The following is a 19,026-nucleotide window of genomic DNA, read 5'->3' on the forward strand; positions in this document are numbered from 1 at the left end:
CGTTACACCCGTTATCCTGACTGCAAAAATTGGTCTACAAGACTTGTGGAAGGAAGGTTACCAATGGGACCAGGAACTCCCTGAATCCGTCAGAACCAAATGGTTGAATTGGTTCACAAGTTTGGAACGCCTGAAAACGCTCAAGTTTGAACGCTGTCTGACTCCGTTGGCGTGCGAGGGACGTCCAGTACTTGTAATCTTTTGTGATGCGTCTCTGAGTGGGTTCGGCAGTGTTGCATATCTCAGGTGGGCAACCACAGACGGTTATCAGATTCGGTTCGTTATGGCAAAGTCACGAGTGGCCCCCCTAAAGCCACTTACTATTCCGCGGTTGGAATTACAAGCTGCTGTGATGGCTAGCAGGCTAAATGACTTCATCCGAGCTGAAACCTGACTTCAACTGGAGAAAACCATTCTTTTTTCGGATTCAATGATTGTTCTCTCATGGATAAAGCAGGAACCTAGGAATTTCAAAACATTTGTGTCAAATCGCGTTGGCGAGATTCAGATGAAATCGAACGCACTGGACTGGCGGTATTGTCCCTCCGAACTTAATGTCGCGGATGATGTAAGCCGGGGTCGAACTGTGGATGAAGTGCAAGAACGCTGGATATGCGGTCCTGGATTTCTTAAGCTGCCAGAAGACGAGTGGCCTCTTACGAACGTGACAACAGGACATCGAGACCAAAGGGGAAGCGAAAGGGAACTTAAGATGAGATGTACAGTGACAACTTTCTCCGTAGAAGCGCCCATATTGGCACAAATGGAAAAATTCTCATCACTGATGCGTGCTACTCGTGTTACTGCGACACTCATACGATTTGTACACAACTTCTGTGCAAAATGGGGTAACAAGCGTCAAAAACATTCAGGGCCACTGTCTGTCAGTCAACTCAACACTGATGAGAAGAAACTCTTAACTCATGCCCAATCTGCACTGCATCCCATGTTAGGTAAACAAGGCCTGGCTACTCTCTCTCCGTACATGGACGAAGATGGAATCATACGGGTCGGCGGCCGAGTAGACAAAGCCCCTGTTAGGTTCGGGATGCAACATCCAGCACTTCTACCACAGGGACATTGGTTATCGCGCCTCATCTTTCATCGGGCACACAGGTTTGGGCACTTAGGAGTTTCGGCCACTGCTGCGAAGGTACGCAGGAAATACTGGATCATAGGAGTGACACGCATTGCAAAAACTGAGAAGTATCGCTGCGTTTTCTGTCGAAAGACAGCAGCCCAGGCGGAAACCCAGTTCATGGCCGACCTCCCGGAGATATGTCTAAAACCCATGACACCACCCTTCCTTCATACAGCAGTAGATTTATTTGGTCCGTTTCAAGTACGCATCAGCAGAAACAAGCATGACAAGCATTACGGTGTTTTGTTCACGTGCTTAAACGTACGGGCAGTATACTTGGATCTTACAGCCAATTATTCAACCATGGAGTTCTGCCAAGTCATCCGAAGGTTTATGTCCGTTCGTGGGATTCCAGCTACAATTCTGAGTGACCGAGGCCCGCAACTAGTAGGATCAGCTGCCAAAATAAAGGAATGGTGCTGTGAGAGAGGAACAGAATGGCAATTCTGTACGCCCACCGCGGCGCACCAAAATGGGTGTGCGGAATCATTGATTCGGTCGTGCAAATCCGCATTGAAACATGCTATTGGCGAGCAAGTACTTACTGCATTGGAGTTACAAACTGTACTGTTTGAAGTGGCAAACCTGATCAACGAAAGACCAATTGGAAGAACGTCCGGTGACCCTGACGATGGCGCATATCTATGCCCAAACGACATGCTCTTGGGTCGTGCATGAACCACAGTGCCGCAGGGACCATTCCATTCAAACAATCCCAGGCATCGCGTGGAATTTTGCCAGAAGATTGTTGAAGCATTCTGGAACCGATGGTATAGGGATGTGTTCCCGTCGCTCGTCCCGCGCAAAAAATGGCAAACCATGAGAAGAGATGTGTCCGTAGGAGATTTTGTGATAGTCATGGAAACAAATCCGTTCCGCAGCCATTGGAAAAATGGGCTAATTACAAGGGTTTTCCGCGGGTCCAACGATAAAGTGCGCAACGTCACCGTTAAAACCGCGACAACTGAATACGAAAGGCCAATAAGCAAAATAGTTGTTCTGCTCCCCGCAGAAGGCTGGTCTGAGGATGATTGATTTGGCTACAGAGCGTTTGCCTTCGTCGTCGAGGTGGGAGAGTGTTTCGCTGATAATGCGAATCTTGGACTTTCTTTTATTCTATTTACCAGGTTTAAATTTCGCGCACTTCACACTTCGGTTTTGGCGGCACTTTTTACGTCACGAGCTAATTTTACCTTTTAGGCTTCTTTTACGCCCTTTTTGTCATTCACAATTTTTACTGCACTTGGTCTGGAAGTATACATATAGTAAGGGCAGGTTCTTTGTCCCGGATAAACACACATTTCGGTTTCGGTAGTTTCGGATTTGTAAGTATTTATTTTTATGCATTTCATTTAGTTCCACGTTGTATTACTGTCTTGTAGGTTCCTTCTTTACATCTATTCTTAAAATACCAAAAATTATTCTTTTTCACTTTTGTATGTCACTGTTTGTAATTCATGTCTATTTTACTGTCCGGTGCTAAATGTAGTCCATATGTTTCAGGTTTCAAATAAAACTATATATTGAACATCCGAGTATCCGAGTCTTCAACCCCTAGCAAGGATACATCACATATCATACGGGTTTTTGATTTGACCTACTGGTCAAGGTCACAGAGGTCAAACTCTAAAATTTCCCCGATAGTGGCACGTTTTGTCTTTATTCGTCCTATAGTCTTTAAATTTGGTATGTAGACACCTGTTACGTAGCTGTTCATGTTGACAAAAAGTCAGGTCGATGTGGCGTACCTTTCAATGTCACATGTTTGTGTGTTTATATGTCACGTTTCTTAACCACTAAAGCTATGAACTTTAAACTTAGTACACATGACCCCCTAGGTCAGATGACCTATGACATTGATTTTCGGTCCGGTCTGATTCTTAACTTGACCACCAGGGGGCCAAAACCAAAAATTTGAATAGTGCCATATCTCGCTTATTACTGATTAGTTTTTGGTAAAAATTTTATGGTAGATACTCTTAGCAAGGATATATCACATATGATACGGGTTTTTGATTTGACGTGCTTGTCAAGGTCACAGAGGTCAAATGGCGTAAATTGGCCATTTGTGCGTAACTGTGGAACGTTTGTTAACCCCTAAGGCTATGAACTTGAGACTTTGTACAAAGGACCCCCTAGGTCAGCTGACCCTGAATTTCAGTCCAGTCTGATTCTCGACTTGGCCACCAGGGAGCCAAAAGTGAAAACCTAGAAAGTGTGATATCTCGTTACTGATTAGTTTTTGGTAAAAATTTTATGGTAGATACTCTTAGCAAGGATACATCACATATGATACGGGTTTTTGATTTGACCTACTTGTCAAGGTCACAGAGGTCAATTGGCCATTTGAGCGTAACTGTGGAACGTTTGTTAACCCCTTAGGCTATGAACTTGATACTTTGTACAAAGGACCCCCTAGGTCAGCTGACCTCTGACCCTAAATTTCAGTCCGGTCTGATTCTCGACTTGGCCACCAGGGGGCCAAAAGTGAAAACCTAGAAAGTGTGATATCTCGTTTATTAGTGATTCGTTTTCAATAACATTTTTATGGTAGGTTCTCCTTGACTCTAACAAAATCATCACCATTTGACCTACTTTCTGGGCTCCAGGCGGCCATTTTGAAAACCTTTTTTTGTCAATATCTCATGAACGCTGATAGCTAGAACAAGGAAATTTTTACTGTCAATACTTCTGATGAGACTACATGAATTAATATACGAGTTTTTAATTTGACCTAGTTTTGAAGGTCACAGAGGTCAAACTAAAATTTCGGCGAGGTAGTACGATTTGTCATTAGTTGTCCTAGACTCTTCAAATTTGATATGTAGACACCTATTGGGCATCTGTACATATTAACAAAAACTCAGATCAATGTGACCTACTTTCCAGGTGTTATTATTATTTGCAATGCGATGAGATGCGACCAGCTTGGCTTGTGTGACCGTTGTGAAGGCTCAAAAGTCTTCGCTTGATCTCTGAAACCGTGTGGGGTGTTGGAACTGATGTCAAGACGCAGTGGTTGACGTGATGCTGGGCTCCTTTATGACGTCATGGCTTTGAGACGGACATGACGTCATGCTCCTAGGGAGCATGGCGGCAAAGATGCGCGGAATGGCGGAGGGGCGCGCCATATGGGTTATGCCAGGGGTGGTGTGAACGGTTTCGCAGGAGTTGCTCATCAGACACTTATAAAGGCAATATTGATCAAGAAGGGTTGGCCCTGCAGAGGCGGGCCGTGAACTGTTGATAGAAAAATGTTCCTATCCTAGTTGTGCGGCTGTGGGGAGTAAAAGGCCGCATATCCAGTTGACCTGTAAGTATTTTGCACGTCTGACAGTCTGGGACCGGAATGGTCCCGATGTTAGTTCCAGGGGTCAATAGCTTGACGGATAGCCTGTCATGAGTGGATAGGATATGACATGGAGTGTGTCGGGATACGGTTTAAGTAATGCTGCCCCTGTCTTTGGAGTAAGACTGGGGGAACCCTGTAGAGTACACATAGGGAAAAGTTATTAAAAGACGTGGCAATGTATGTGTACAGTACATACTAGTCTAGGACATAGAGTCCCAGCGGAGCTACAGTGCGCAATCTATGGATCCATCTGATTTCTGATTTCGATACTTTTCAGGTGTAAGTAGGTCAGGTCATAAAACTCGATGTCAGTTATATCAAGAAACCTTCACTGTGTGATCCTCAATGGTGCATCATTGATCGATATGATCAAGATTGTCATAGAGCATATAACATTTTGACCTTGACCTAGTTTCACAGGTCCGAAATTCCACTAAAGTTGATACGTTTCACTACTGTTTGTCTGAGATTCTTCAAATTTTATATGGAGGCACCTATTGGGCATCTGTACAAGTTGACCCAATTTAGGTCAATTGTGACCTAGTTTATCAAGTTCACAGAGGTCAAACTCTATTTAAAAAGTGTCATTGACAGTGCCACATTTTGTCATATCTAAAAGTCAATTTAACCTTCATATGTGACCTGTTCCAGCAAAACCAGTCACATGTCGCTATGAGCTTGGGAGGTTGAGACGGTCTTTTTGTTCATTTCACTATTGTCTGCCTTTTGTGTAATCTGACGACATCAATTTCTTCTATTCTCTCCTGGTGTCATCTAGGCTCATCTTACGTGCGACATGCGACTGGTTTTGCTAGAAAGGGTCACATATGTCATTTCATCTGCAACCAAATGATTCCCAAGTGAGCACAATGTCCCCAGGACATTTCATTTACGGCTATGTTTGTGTTATTCCAATCAGTTCCATGATCATCTTATCGACAAGTGCCGATATGAGCAAAAATATCAATTGTTTCATTACTCAACATCATATTTACGAAAAAAATGGTCACTAAAAGCATTTGTTCAGTTCATTGTGAACCAACTAATATCGATCTGATGGACCATTTACTGATTAAGTTGTCCTTGCATTGCCATGGTTACGATATTTACCAATTATTTCTCCCATCGTTCCCACATTGATTTTACCTGTTGATTGTAGACATCAAAGAATGCAGCGAGCTTTTTACTTTAAGGGGTTGTCTCAAGATGCACGTAAGAAATTAGTTTGGTACCTGCCCTACAGATGGCAGAGGGCAAATAAAATGATTGGTCGTGTTTGCCATGTTTTTATGTAAATGTCTAATTGCTTATTCAATTTTGTCTACCTCACGGCCGGTCAAGATCACATCATTCATCTCATCGACCGCAGATGCTGATTGGCCTAGAGAATTTTTTATGTGCTCATGTTGTCCACATTGCTCTGCCCGGGCGCATGCATGTGATGTCATAAAAAACATGGCTGAACATGGCTGTTTGTCTCAATTTGCCATGCTGCCATAAGTGAGAGGATTGAGTACCAATTTAAGAATAAATAGTATTATGGACGAAGGGTAATTTCATGGAAATGTTGTATCCTTTCCAATTATGACATTAGCTTGGTTATGTACTTGTTACTTATGCTTTACCCTCATGGAGATCAAAAGCCCACGGCAGTAGCTATAGAGTGACCAAATTTTTATGGTGGTGGTATCTGATAAGACTTTAAAATCACATATTACCCGGGTTTGGGATTTTACCTACTTTTCAAGGTAACAGTTCAAAAGGCTAACATTGGCCATTTAGCTAATAAACTATCATAGCACATTTCTTAACCAGAATGTCTAGCTTGTCGCTAGGGTTTTTATGCATTCATGTCAGCTTTAACATCCATTTGTGGCCCACACCCAATACAAAGATCTCTGAACCACACCCCTATGGACCAAGACTTAGATATGCAATATTTCTGCGATGATGTAGTGCTCTTGCATCTCAATTATGGATAATGTCCCGAGCTTTAGAACTCCAAGTGTTCAAACTGCGGGTGACCAATAAGTTATGAGAAATTTTGGTACTAAGAAAATTTCAAAAGTGATATCATGTTTGAAACTTTAGAATGATATTACTACCACTCTTGAGTAGCTTTCACTAAATATATTGGCTTTATTTACCAATTAACCCTTCAGTGCATGGCTATTGAACTATAACCAAAAATTGATGGTGAATTTCAGTCAACATTTGCCATTTTCGACAACGTACTTGTAAAAAGATTTATGAGAGTTCTAAACGACCGCACTTAAGCTAAACCGTAGGGGAGTCTATACAATACTGCTGTGTCCGTTGTCCATCTTCAGTTATCGTCGACTGTATCCTGTTTCAAAAACAGTGGCACATTTCCTTACCGATAGGTCTGTGAACTGTGAAGATTTTGAACACAGGACCCCCAGGTCAGGTGATCTCTGACCCTGAGTTTCAGTCAGATCTGATGCTTGACTTGGTCAGCAGGGGGCCAAAGTGGAAACCTAAAAAGTGTCATACCATAGGGGTTTCTATGTTAACCAAATTTTCAAGGTCACAGATGTCAAAAGGCGTAAATTGGCTCTTTGTGTGTAACTATAGCACGTTAACCCTAAAGCTATGAACTTGACATTTGGTACATGTGACTCCCTACGTCATATAACCTCGGACACCAAATTTCTGTCTGATCTGATTCTGAACTTGGCCACCACGGAGCCAAAACTAAAAATGGTAAAAAGTGCGATATCTCGCTTATTAGTGACTTCTTTTCGATGATATTTTATGGCAAGTACTCAAAGCAAGGATACATCACATACATGTATCCTACAGGTTTTTGATTTTACCTACTTTTTAAGGTCACAGAGGTCAATTGGTGAAAATTGGCCATTTGAGTGTAACTATGGCACATTTCTTAACCACTTAAGGGATGAACTTGAAACTTGTGTAGCAATTTGCATGTGTATATTATGAATATATTGATTTTTAAAGTTCTGTTATTTTTATACATACATTGTATGATCCTAAGCGCATGTTTCTTAACCAGCATGAATTCCTAACCACCAAATATCTAGACAGTGAGCACAAAGGCCCCTTTTTTCATTCTTTCGGCCATGGAAATTTACTAACCAAAGCACTTTCTTCTAAAAAATGCTGTTATATTGCGAGTTAGTTCATGGTTTGGACATCCCTTACTTTTGTGAATGAGGTTTATTCTGCCAAATTTTTTCATAGTGACACGTATCATGAAATATGAGACAATGAAAATCATTTGCCAGAGTAAAAACCGAGCCAAAGCACATTAATGTTGAAGGTTGTGGATTATTTTATACACATATAAAGCTCTTAAAAGGTGTATTTATCAGATGTCTATGAAGGCCCATCTGATTATGCATATCTAACATGGCCGCCAGGCCACCATCTTTGTTTTCGCATTCCGCCCAATAACTCGAGAACCGATTAAGTGGCAAACCTGAAACTTCTGTGGTGTAATGACCTAGTTCCCTATCGATTTTGGGCCTGACCAAAATCCTGTACTAAGTATGTACTCAAGGCTAGTGAAGCAGGATATTCACTAGCCTTAAGCACATAGTAGCAAGAAATGACGGAACTAATTAATAATTGATATACATGTCAGCCAAAGCAATGGCTTTCCTTTGAGAATCTGTAGTCTTACTGATTTTTGGTGTCATGTCTTCATTCCCTGCATATTCTTCCCTGCTTGTCATATTCATTCTATAACGGTACATTTTCTTTCAGATGCAGACCTTGTTGCTTCGTGGTACAGGAAAAATGATGCATCAATTTCAGGCGTTTACTACCTCCAACCAATTTCATCAAAATTCAAGTACTACTACCTCAGGTGTGTGTGTATACTTTTACTGTTTTAGCTTAACCCTTTAACTGCAGAATATTTTTTAAAATTTGTTAATATTGTCCCTAAACCAGTTTTTAAAAGACTGTAGCTTGAAACAGTCTCCAGAGAAGATTTAGTTTCCTCGAAGCTGCCATAGAAACGATATACTCCCTGCACACCATCTATCAGTACGCGGGAAAACTGCAGAGCAGACAATCTTTTCAATGAATCTTGATAAATAGCGCAGAGGCGCTTGTCGCAATTCGGCAACGGTGGCAGTTTAAGGGTTAAACTACCAGACAGCTTTAGACTTAAAAGTCTGTGCCTGATCGAGTGGTATTGCCCTTTCATCCCAAAGCAATTATGATGTCACTCGAAGAGCAGCATGGTTTCTTAAAAGGTTTGTGGGTTTGAATCCTGGAATTGCCAAGGTCGGGTTTACAACCCTGAACAATTTGCTTTAACTTCAACAGCTCTGTTCTTTGAATAAGATACAAAAACCAAGGTTCACTGTACCTGATGTCTCTAGTAAAGCAAGGAAATCACTTCCCATCTATTAAAAAGTGTTCAGTAGCTTGCGATGGGCTCTCCCTTTGGTTTTTAGGCTGAACAATGCTGAAGTCACTTGACCGGCAACCCAAATTAATACGTAAAATAATGCAGCATGGTTGCAGAAATGCCTGTCTCGGCTATCGACTTGGAGGAGAAATACTCCCTGGAGAATAACTCCTCCAAGTACACAGTGTATGCTAAACATGATGAAGAATCACGCGAACAGAATGGAACTGAACCTGATGATTACCAGATTAAAAAATGCCTCTTGCTTGAAACTATAAGTACTGTGCTTGCTCAGGATAAGGCAACCTATAGCGAAACGCTTATGAAAATGGGGAGTTTTGAACGGCCCGGTTAAAACCTAAGGTGGGAATAAGCTTCCATTGAGAAATGTTAGCAGGTTCGAGTTCCCCTCAGGTAGGTGATTATGTAGCCAATGAGCTGCATAAGAACTAATCACCAATTTAGTTATTTTTACCGCGTTCAGCTAAATCTAAATGAAGACTTGTGCCAAGACTGGATCCTTTAAGTTTGAAAATCACATCACAGTCAGTGCCACATATATTGACTATGCGTCAAACATAATATGATAAACTTCCGTTGTATCTCAATGCAAGGATTTCAGCTCAGACAGCAGAATTGTTCGGGATCTCGGGGTGTGGCTGGATGAGGGCATGACAATGCAGGAGCAAATCAAGGCGATTTGCAAGAATGTAAATGCTGCCTTGTATAAGATAAGCCGAATTAAAAAAATTTCTCGACACAAGTAGCATCGAGAGGCTTATCCATGCCTTTGTCATGTCACGCCTTGACTCCAATAATGGGATTCTCTACGGTCTCCCTGACAAGGCGCTGGCTCCCCTCCAGAGACTCCAGAACCGGGCAGCCAGGATCTTGACCGGGACGTGAAAGTATGACCACATCTCACCGGTTCTTAGGTCTCTTCACTGGCTCCCGGTGAAGCAGCGTGTCATTTTCAAGGTCCTCCTGATGTGTTTCAAGGTGGTCCGGGGTTATGCACCTGCATACCTGAGCCTCAAACATGTTGAGAGGCAGCGTGTCACCAGGTCATCTAATGACACGTCATTGGCGTGTATGCGGATAAAGACGGGATTCGGTGACCGCTGCTTCTCATCATGTGGTCCCCGGTTGTGGAATGCCCTACCGGAGCACATCAGGGGGGCGGACGCGCTGCTTGCTTTTAAACGACTCCTAAAATCCTGGCTGTTCGAGGAAGCATTTCTTGGTGGGGAGGTAGCGCCTTGAGCAGGTTTACCTGGAGTTTGGCGCTCTATAAGACATTGTTGATTGATTGATCGAATTATTTCAATTAACTCAAATTTTAAATGTAGAAGCAATATTTATGTTTTGCTATGATAAGACATTTGTGTCAACAAGCAATTGCCAAAAAACTTTACTTTAGAAAACAGCGAGAGAAATTTGGTCTCACTGGGCACTCTTACTTGATATCACTAAAGCTGAGTGTGACTAGTTGAAAGACTGTTGGATATTTGATACCATTCTGTGTGACTTGTCATTGCAGGGAGAGCAGAGATATCGAGAAGCATGCTAAAGATGTGAAGGAATGGTCCCATATTTATGGTGAAATGTGTGAGGTGATAAATCATGCAGCAGCGACAGGTCACTCTAACCTCAAACAAAATCTCAAGGAAGCATTTACATCAGGTAAGTTATGTTTGCTATGGATGGCTTGGCTGAATTGACCTTTATTGACTTTATTAAGCCAACACTTATTTTGCAATTTTACCCATAATTTATTTGCATATCCTGCATTTTAGCGCCTTGAATCACTTTTAAATTGGGACATCATTTTTCGTCAACAAATCTTCTAATACAGTAGAACCTCCCTTAGCGGACACCTCTGCCAGGCAGACATCTCTACATTACGGACACGTCCGGCCAGTCCCAATTTTTTCTAAGTCATTTCCAATAACAAAAACCTCTGTACGGCGGACACCTCTCTACTCCGAATTGCGGAAAGGGCGATGGCCAATATTTGGTCCAATTCCCTCCCAATTACGGACAGTAGGCAAAAACAATGGTTTCCCACGTGCGCTTGGAGAGTTAAGTAGGCCCGACAGGTGTGATATTTGCGTAATTAATCAACGTAATTACCCCATGGCATTGTGTTTTTGTATCCTAATTAAGCCGCGGCATTTGTTTACTCGTCTTTTCAACTAATTACATAGGCCTATTGTGTCAACGGACACTCATAAATCCACGCGGTTTTGTCAGTGTTGCGGCGAATATGCGTTAGTAGAGAAATTAGAAAAAATTAATTATTAATCAAAGGTGGCTGATGGACAGAAATTATGGTGATTTTTCACACATTATGAAATGACGAGGAGATTTTGCAATAAAAGGGGCACCTTTTACTAGAGAGATTATTCACTTTCTGAGTTCCAAAGTAGCTCACGTCATTCAACGCAACATCACAAGCAAATACCGATCAGCCAACAGGTTTAAAGTTTCTACGCTAGATGTCGACACAGAGAAAACCAAGACCTGCAAGGTGGGAACTTCAAATCCATCTATCGGACGATTTGGCATAACCTGTTACATAAATGATACATTCAGACCGCCGAGAAAATGACTTTCTGTGAACTAAATATGGTAACAATATGCCATTTGTACCATAGAGCACATGGGTAAATATATTTCATTTCTATCATGCATGGGTTTTCATAGTTGGTTGAAAAGAATAGTGCACTCGTAATGAAAGATGCCTCTTGGTATTTTGCATACATATATTCTTTTCATCTCTAGGTGTTGCATTGGAAGTGAAGACAGCCCTCTCAGCTTCCACTAATGGATGTCATTGTATTGTTCGCAACCTTAAAGGTAAAATGCTAGCTGTCCGTCTATGTGCTTTCAAGAATTAATAAAGACTACTCTTTATTAATTCTTGGTCCTGTGTACATTGTCTCGAAATTTTCAAGAAGAGTGAGAAATCATTCTCAGAATTTACACACAATGACTTGCATACTTCAATGTTTTGATATACCGCATAATTTGGCCCAGGTTTGAATTCAGGGAGAACGTTGAACTTCAGGTGACCCAGTGGGAAAGTACTTTTCCTTACTCTATTTCCCCTACCAAACTCTTGTACCAGAGTATGCCAAGCAAGGCAAAATATTCCAAAAGGGGTCAGAGTGTGTTACCAGCGTGTGACTAGGATCCTCTGCAGGTAGCTGAAGATGGAATAACTTGGCCTATGCTGGAAACTGATAGGCATGACCATAAGACAAGTGCAATAGCAGCAGATCATGTGAACATAGCTGACATCCTTTATCATATCATAAAAGTCTCATTGACTTTTCTTTTAATTCTTTCGTCGCAAGAGCTAAAAGTGGCAATATTACCTGACCACCAATGAATCTCACACTTTTGCAAATTTAAAAATTTAAAATCCTCATAAAAAGTCACTTTACCTCTCTCATAGCATTTTCCTGATTCGTCACTTTGAAATAAAATATTTTAACCCAGTTCCTCTGATGCTTATAGATAAGCCATTTTAGTTCCCAAACTGACCACAAGTTGGCACAGTAGAGAAATCTTTGCGAGCTAACCCTGAGGTGTCCCCATTCTCGTTCCTCAGGATGACTGTCAATAGCCAAGATACAACCAATCTATTGGGGAGACATCTGGTGGATTTCTGAAGAACTGATGTTGAATGTAGGTTAACGTCCTCGGTCGTCAACAGATGAGCTTTCAAAATGTACATGAACGGCTGCGGGTCTTTTTCTAAAATTAAGTCATTCGCTACAGTATGTGACTTTCCTATTTCAGGTGTACCTTTAAAGCAAGCTGATGCAGTGGTGTCCAACTACACAGACTGGGATTCGACAACAAACATTTCAGAAGGTGACAGTATGGTTCGCTTGCGAAACCTCCAAGAAGAGATTGCTCAGCAGCTGAAGGAAACGAACAAGAATTACTTCATTGTCCCATGGAAAAGCAGTGGATTTAGTCCCGAAACGTATTCGGAACACATGGATTATTTACAAAATTTCATTGCGTCTGTGACTTATATGCTGCGGACTGGAATTGAGTTTGCCCAGCGTGGTCGGGGCATGAGTCTCAAGCCTCATGTGCCTCTGGGGAAGAAGCTGCAGAGCTACACAAGTGCCAATATTCATCTTCAGTATTTACAAACGTGGAAGAAACCGCTGTTTGGTTTTAATGGTGCCGAGTTAAGATTTAGAACTTTACTTGAAAGAGGAGTGCGAGGGGATCACTTTGCTATCATGGTGGAGGGGCCTGATGGAAGTGGAAAGAGTTCGCTCCTCTTGCAGGCTTGGTGCATTGCAGCAGACTTGTTTGGTTCAAAATTTTTCTGCGTGGTGAGGTGTGTCGACCTTACCACAGATTGTCGGACATCAGAAGGAATTTTGCGAAGTATATGCCACCATATAAACTCAGTATTAAAGTTAGAATTAGACTTTGAAGGATATTCGTATGAGGAATTAGTGGATTCTTTTAATAATTTCCAAGCCACGTTGACAAAGAATTCAGTGCATTGGGTGTTTGTCATCGATGGGGTTGAGAAACTTGTGATTAATGACTCTTGGACTAGACTGGATTGGTTGTTTATGGAATTTAGACCATTCATCCATGTGATATTCTCATATTCATCATCAATTCCAAAATCAGACGCGTTCATCAAAATGTCGAAGAAACTTGTAAAAAAGGAAACCATAATACAAACCCCAGAATTAGATGTGCCACAAACCAAAGAAATGATGGCTGTTTTGCTCAAAGATATTCCGTCTACCTCTGCATATTTCTCAGAAGTTTTAAAAGCCATCTCAAACCGTCCTACACCATTATTAATGAAATTATTGTGTGACTTTGCGAGTGACCATGACATATCAAACTCCGATGCCTACCCAGAATCTCTTGAAAATGCTGTGATAGAATATTTTGTCTGTATCGAAGACGTATTTGGTGTGTCAACCGTCCGCCATATTGCTCAGTATCTATCCGCCTCATTCTGTGGTCTCTCTGAAATGGAACTGCTTGACATTCTGTCATGCAACAATACTGCCCTGGCTGAGTGCTACCCAGTCACCATCCCTGATATGCTAAGATTTCAATGTGCTCTGTGGATTGATCTGAAATGTGCTCTTGGTAAGTTTGTTCATGTATGAATGTCACTTTAAGTCCAATATCGGGAGTCTCCCTACTGGCAGTGGTGACCATAAAAGTGTACTGGGTTTGGGGCCAATCAAGAAGAACATTTTACATACCCTCATGTGTGACTATTTTTACAGCTTGGTGAAGACAATGACGACATTTTAATCATGTTGGTTCAAAAAGTTATTTGAAATCAGATCCACAAAAAATATTTTTCCACATATTTCGGATTAGATATGAGCCTTCTATCGCGACTTGATTTCAAGCTTCATGATTGGGATTGCGACAAATGAGTAAAAATTTGCTCAATGTCGCTCAAGATGTGGTTGTAACACTGTACACAGGGTGGAAAGCACATCAAAACATTGGAAATAATGTCAAGTCGAACATGGGGTGATTTTTCTAAACTTTAAAATTAATTTTGCTTTTCTAATCTTGTTTGCCATTAACTACACTTCTGTTCACCATGGGGCAATTGTGATTCCATTGATATATTTGGTATTGGGATGAAGCGTGCTGATACCGTTGGCTTTAAGTCATTTAGAAAATGTGTTCCTGTCAGATATGGTAAACATGGGTCCAAATACTAAGTTCAGATCTATAGTATCACAATCTCAGTGCAGAGAAAAATACATGATAATTATGTCATTGAATTATGGGAGTGTGTGCTGATATCTCTTAAACAACCAGCGTTCATCCCAAGCAAATCCTATTACTTCAATGGCTCCTCAGGCATGGAACTAGGCATAGTGTGAGTAATATCATCCCTTACACTAAGTGGACGATTTGTCATTTTGCAGACAACTTTTGAAATTCAGTTGTTCATGTACATGTGACCCTTCAGTACGCAACCTACCACATGATGCACTTTTAGTAATTTTAACTAAATGAAGGAAGAAAGAGCAAGCCACGCCATCATTTTGCTTTTAACAGAGAGCAATGAAACAGACTACCTACCGGCTATTAAATTATTTAAAATATTGAGAGTTGAGAACTGAGAACTGAGAGTCAGATAGGACATTATTAACTCCATAAACAATATTGGATGATTGTAATGTAAGCAGGAGAAAACTGGAGACCCCCCCCCCCCCACAGCTGTTCTTATCTACCTTATGTCCTGACTGCAGTGGTGAGCCAAATCTTTGGGTGTGCCTACATATGTACATATCAATCCTCATTACTTCATTCGTAAAAAAGGAGTTCTTATGATCTTTAATCATTCTAAATGTTTCAGGTCCACTCATCGAGGAATATAATCGAGACGGAAAAGTGCTTTTAAGGTGGCGCCACCACTGCATTTATCAAGTTGCCGTCCACAGATACCTGAAAACGATTGATCACATCCGAGCTAGTCATCGAGATATTGCAAATTTGTTTCTTGAGACATATTTGGAATCACGTCCATTAGTTATGCCCGAGCGTTCTATCCATATTGTAGAATTTGGACAACGGTGGATTTGCCCACAACCACTACTTTATTCAGAAACAAAGTACAACCGTAGGAGATTGAATGAACTGTGGTTCCAGCTAATAGCTGCAGGTAAGCTAATTAGGGCACTAATCGATTCTTATTGTGGTTCCAGCTAAAAGCTGCGGCTAAGCTAAAGATTACACTAACAATTCTAACTGTGGTTCCCGCAAACAGCTCCAGGTAAGCTAATGAGTATGCTCATAGATTCTTACTGTGGTTCCGGCTAATAGCTGCAGGTAAGCTAATCAGTTTGCGAATTGTTAGAATTCTGTTACGTATCGGAATTCAGATACCCTATCAGAATTCAGATACCCAATATCGAAATTTGGATACCCCTAAATCTTTAGTAAAGGGCTTAACTGAAGGACACACCCACTAGCCACCCAGGGCTACCACCTTTGTGAAGACAGATGTTAGAGCTTTTCTTGGCTTCCATTTCTGAAGCTGACTCCAGATTTTGGACCCCATCATTTGCACCCTTTTAGAAAGCACCGAATTCTTCAGTACGAATATTGTACACATATGATGCACAGGGAAATGTACAGGGGCTAGATATAATTGCTGCTTACAAGCAAATGATCCGGAGAATTTTCAAAAGATGGTTTAACAGTGTTGTGCCCATTTTTTACTAAATCATGCGAACATAAACTGCTGTCCTATCTATGCTCCTCCCCCAATGGACATATTTGTGAAAATCTGATCCAAGGTATCAGAACTCTTGATACCCTAAGTATCCGAATTCTGATATGGTCTTCTGAATTCGGATGTGTATCCGAATTCTAACATTTCTCAAACTGTAATGGGGTACACTCATAGATTCTTACTGTGGTTCCAGCTAATAGCTGCAGGTAAGCTAATGGGTTCACTCATAGATTCTTTCTGTGGTCCCAGCTAATAGCTGCAGATACAGGTACTCACAGTAGATTCTAAACCATGGTTCCTGGTGATAGCTGCAGGTAAGCTGCGCACTAAAAGATTCTAACTTGGGTTCCTGGTGATAGCTGCATAACCTTAAAAGCACTCGAAGTGTGGCTCCAGCTTATAGCTGCAGGTATTAGCTAATGAGTACACTAATATATTCTAACTCTGGTTCCAGCTAATAGCTGCAGGTAAGCTATTAGGTACACCTAAGACTGATTAGTTAAAAAAAACCCTTTAACTTAAAAACCAGAAATATAGCCTTTTTTCGGCTGCTGTAGATCAGGCACCAGTCTACCGATTCAGACGATTCTTGTACCACTGAGCTGCATTTGCTCTCTACTACCCAATGGCATTTACTTCTTAGTTTTTTAGTTAACAATTCATCACCATCTTGCATTGTATGTACAACTGTTTTTACAACTGAGCCAAATTTTGAGGCAATGATCCTGTTGTGTTCATTTATCCCCCTATGTGCCACTAGTGTACACACACATGAATAAGTAATGAGTGTTGTCATGGTGGAGCTTAGGCCAATCGAGTGGGTGGGTAGTAATATGGAAATTAGCAATAATAGCTCACTGTGTTTAAAAATATAATCTACTTTGATTAGATTCCTTTTGTACTCTTCAACAAGAAGGTTACAAGTAATATACTATGTGAAAACTTTGTAGTGTGTGCATGTAGTATTCGGTGGATAAGACCCCTTTGATGCAGGTGTGTCAGTTTATAATTGATCATGACCGTGATCTATCTGTCATCTCGTAATCATTTCAGGCCAAGTAACCATTGAAATGTAATATTGGTTGGAACAGTGACAGAACATTCCTTTCTATTGTATTCATAGAACTGTCCAAAGTCTATCAAAACCTAAAATATGAAATAAAATAAAGAATGCTGCTTGCTAACTTATCAAAGATATATCTGAGGTCAGTAACAAATATTGAATAAATGAAACAGTCTTTCAGGTTGACAAATCTTCCTAATTATGAAAAACAAAAGAATATTTTGATGTAAGGAATAAGCAAACTTGTTGACTTTTCTCTGCCCGAAACCTTATCAATGTGTGAATAATGGTCATTGCTTGGAAAAGCTGGCATTTTGCAAAAAAAATCACCAACATGTAGATAGTGAGAAAAATGGTGATTTTATTTGCAGCTTTTTGGCTCACCGTAAGGGGAGCCTATATGATAGCGCTGTGTCTGTCGTCGTCGTCGTCGTCGTCGTCGTCGTCGTCGTCGTATCCTAACAGTGGCACGTTTCTTAACTGCTAGGGCTATGAACTTGAAACTTTGTACACAGAATGCCCTAGGTCAGCTGACCTCTGACACTGATTTTCGGTCCGATCTGTTTCTCTGTTTGGCCACCAGGGGGCCAAATGTCGATATCTAAAAAGTGTGATATCTCGCTTATTAGTGACTTGTTTTCGATAAAACTTTTGTTGTAGGTACTCATAGCAAATATACATTTTGTATTATACCGGTTTTTAATTTGACCTTGTTTTCAAGGTCACAGAGGTCATATGGCGTAAATTGGCCATTAGAGTGTAAACTATGGCACGTTTCTTAACCACTAAAGCTATGAACTTGAAACTTGGTACATATAACCCCCTATATCACATAGCCTCTGGTGCTGAATTTCAGTTTGATCTGATTCTCAACTTTGCCACCAGGGGGCCAAAAGTGGAAATCTAAAAAGTGTGATATCTCGCTTATAAGTGACTTGTTTTCGATAAATTATTTATGGTAGGTACTCTTAGGAAGAATAAATCACATATCTTACGGGTTTTCAATTTGACCTACTTTTCAAGGTCACAGAGGTCATATGGCGTAAATTGGCCGTTAGAGTGTAAACTATGGCACGTTTCTTAACCAAGCTATGAACTTGAAACTTGGTGCATATAACCCCCTACATCAGATAACCTCTGATGCCGAATTTTGGCCCGATCTGATTCTTTATTCGGCCACCAGGGGGCCATAATGGAATAAGTAAGATGTGCAATATCTTGCTTATTTGAGTGAATTTTTTTCGATAAATTTTTTATGGCAGGGACTTCTAGCAAGGATACACCACATGTCCTACGATTTTTGGATTTGACCTCCTTTTCTAGGTCACAGAGGTCAAATGGCGTAAATTGGCCGTTAGAGTGTAACTATGGCACGTTTCTTAACTGCTGAAGCTATGAACTTGAAAGTTGGTACATGTAACCCCCTACATCAGATAATCTCGGACACCGAATTTTGGCCTGATCTGATTCTTGATTTGGCCACCAGGGGGTCAAAACTGAAAGGTAGGATGTGCAATATCTCGCTTATTGATGACTTTTTTTCGATGAAATTTTTATTGCAGGGACTCTTAGCAATCACACGATATTGATCTTGTTGATGTCATAGACAATTATTGGTTGGATCATAAACTTATATATACTGCCCTGTCTTATTACTTGACATCAATACACATCTAAAAAAAGTCTTCATGCCTGATTGTGTTCACCATATTCACCTGTAAACTAAGCATGATCCTGCCTACTAAAAGATGTATACGGTGAGCACAATGGCCCCTGGCCGTTTCATTCAATTTTTTCC

General features: G+C 41.0%; 1 protein-coding gene across 1 annotated transcript in view; it reads left to right on the forward strand.

The window, feature by feature from the left end:
• LOC135497153 (protein qui-1-like) overlaps positions 1-19,026 on the forward strand; it is a 71,886-nt gene that overhangs the window by 6,419 nt on the left and 46,441 nt on the right. The window contains exons 3-7 of the mRNA XM_064786897.1: positions 8,244-8,346; positions 10,439-10,581; positions 11,683-11,757; positions 12,706-14,046; positions 15,287-15,592. Of these exons, the coding sequence (XP_064642967.1) occupies positions 8,244-8,346; positions 10,439-10,581; positions 11,683-11,757; positions 12,706-14,046; positions 15,287-15,592 (1,968 nt within the window). The remainder of the gene's footprint in view (positions 1-8,243; positions 8,347-10,438; positions 10,582-11,682; positions 11,758-12,705; positions 14,047-15,286; positions 15,593-19,026) is intronic.

Source organism: Lineus longissimus, chromosome 1, assembly GCF_910592395.1.
Source record: "Lineus longissimus chromosome 1, tnLinLong1.2, whole genome shotgun sequence".
Classification (NCBI taxonomy): Eukaryota; Metazoa; Nemertea; class Pilidiophora; order Heteronemertea; family Lineidae; genus Lineus; species Lineus longissimus.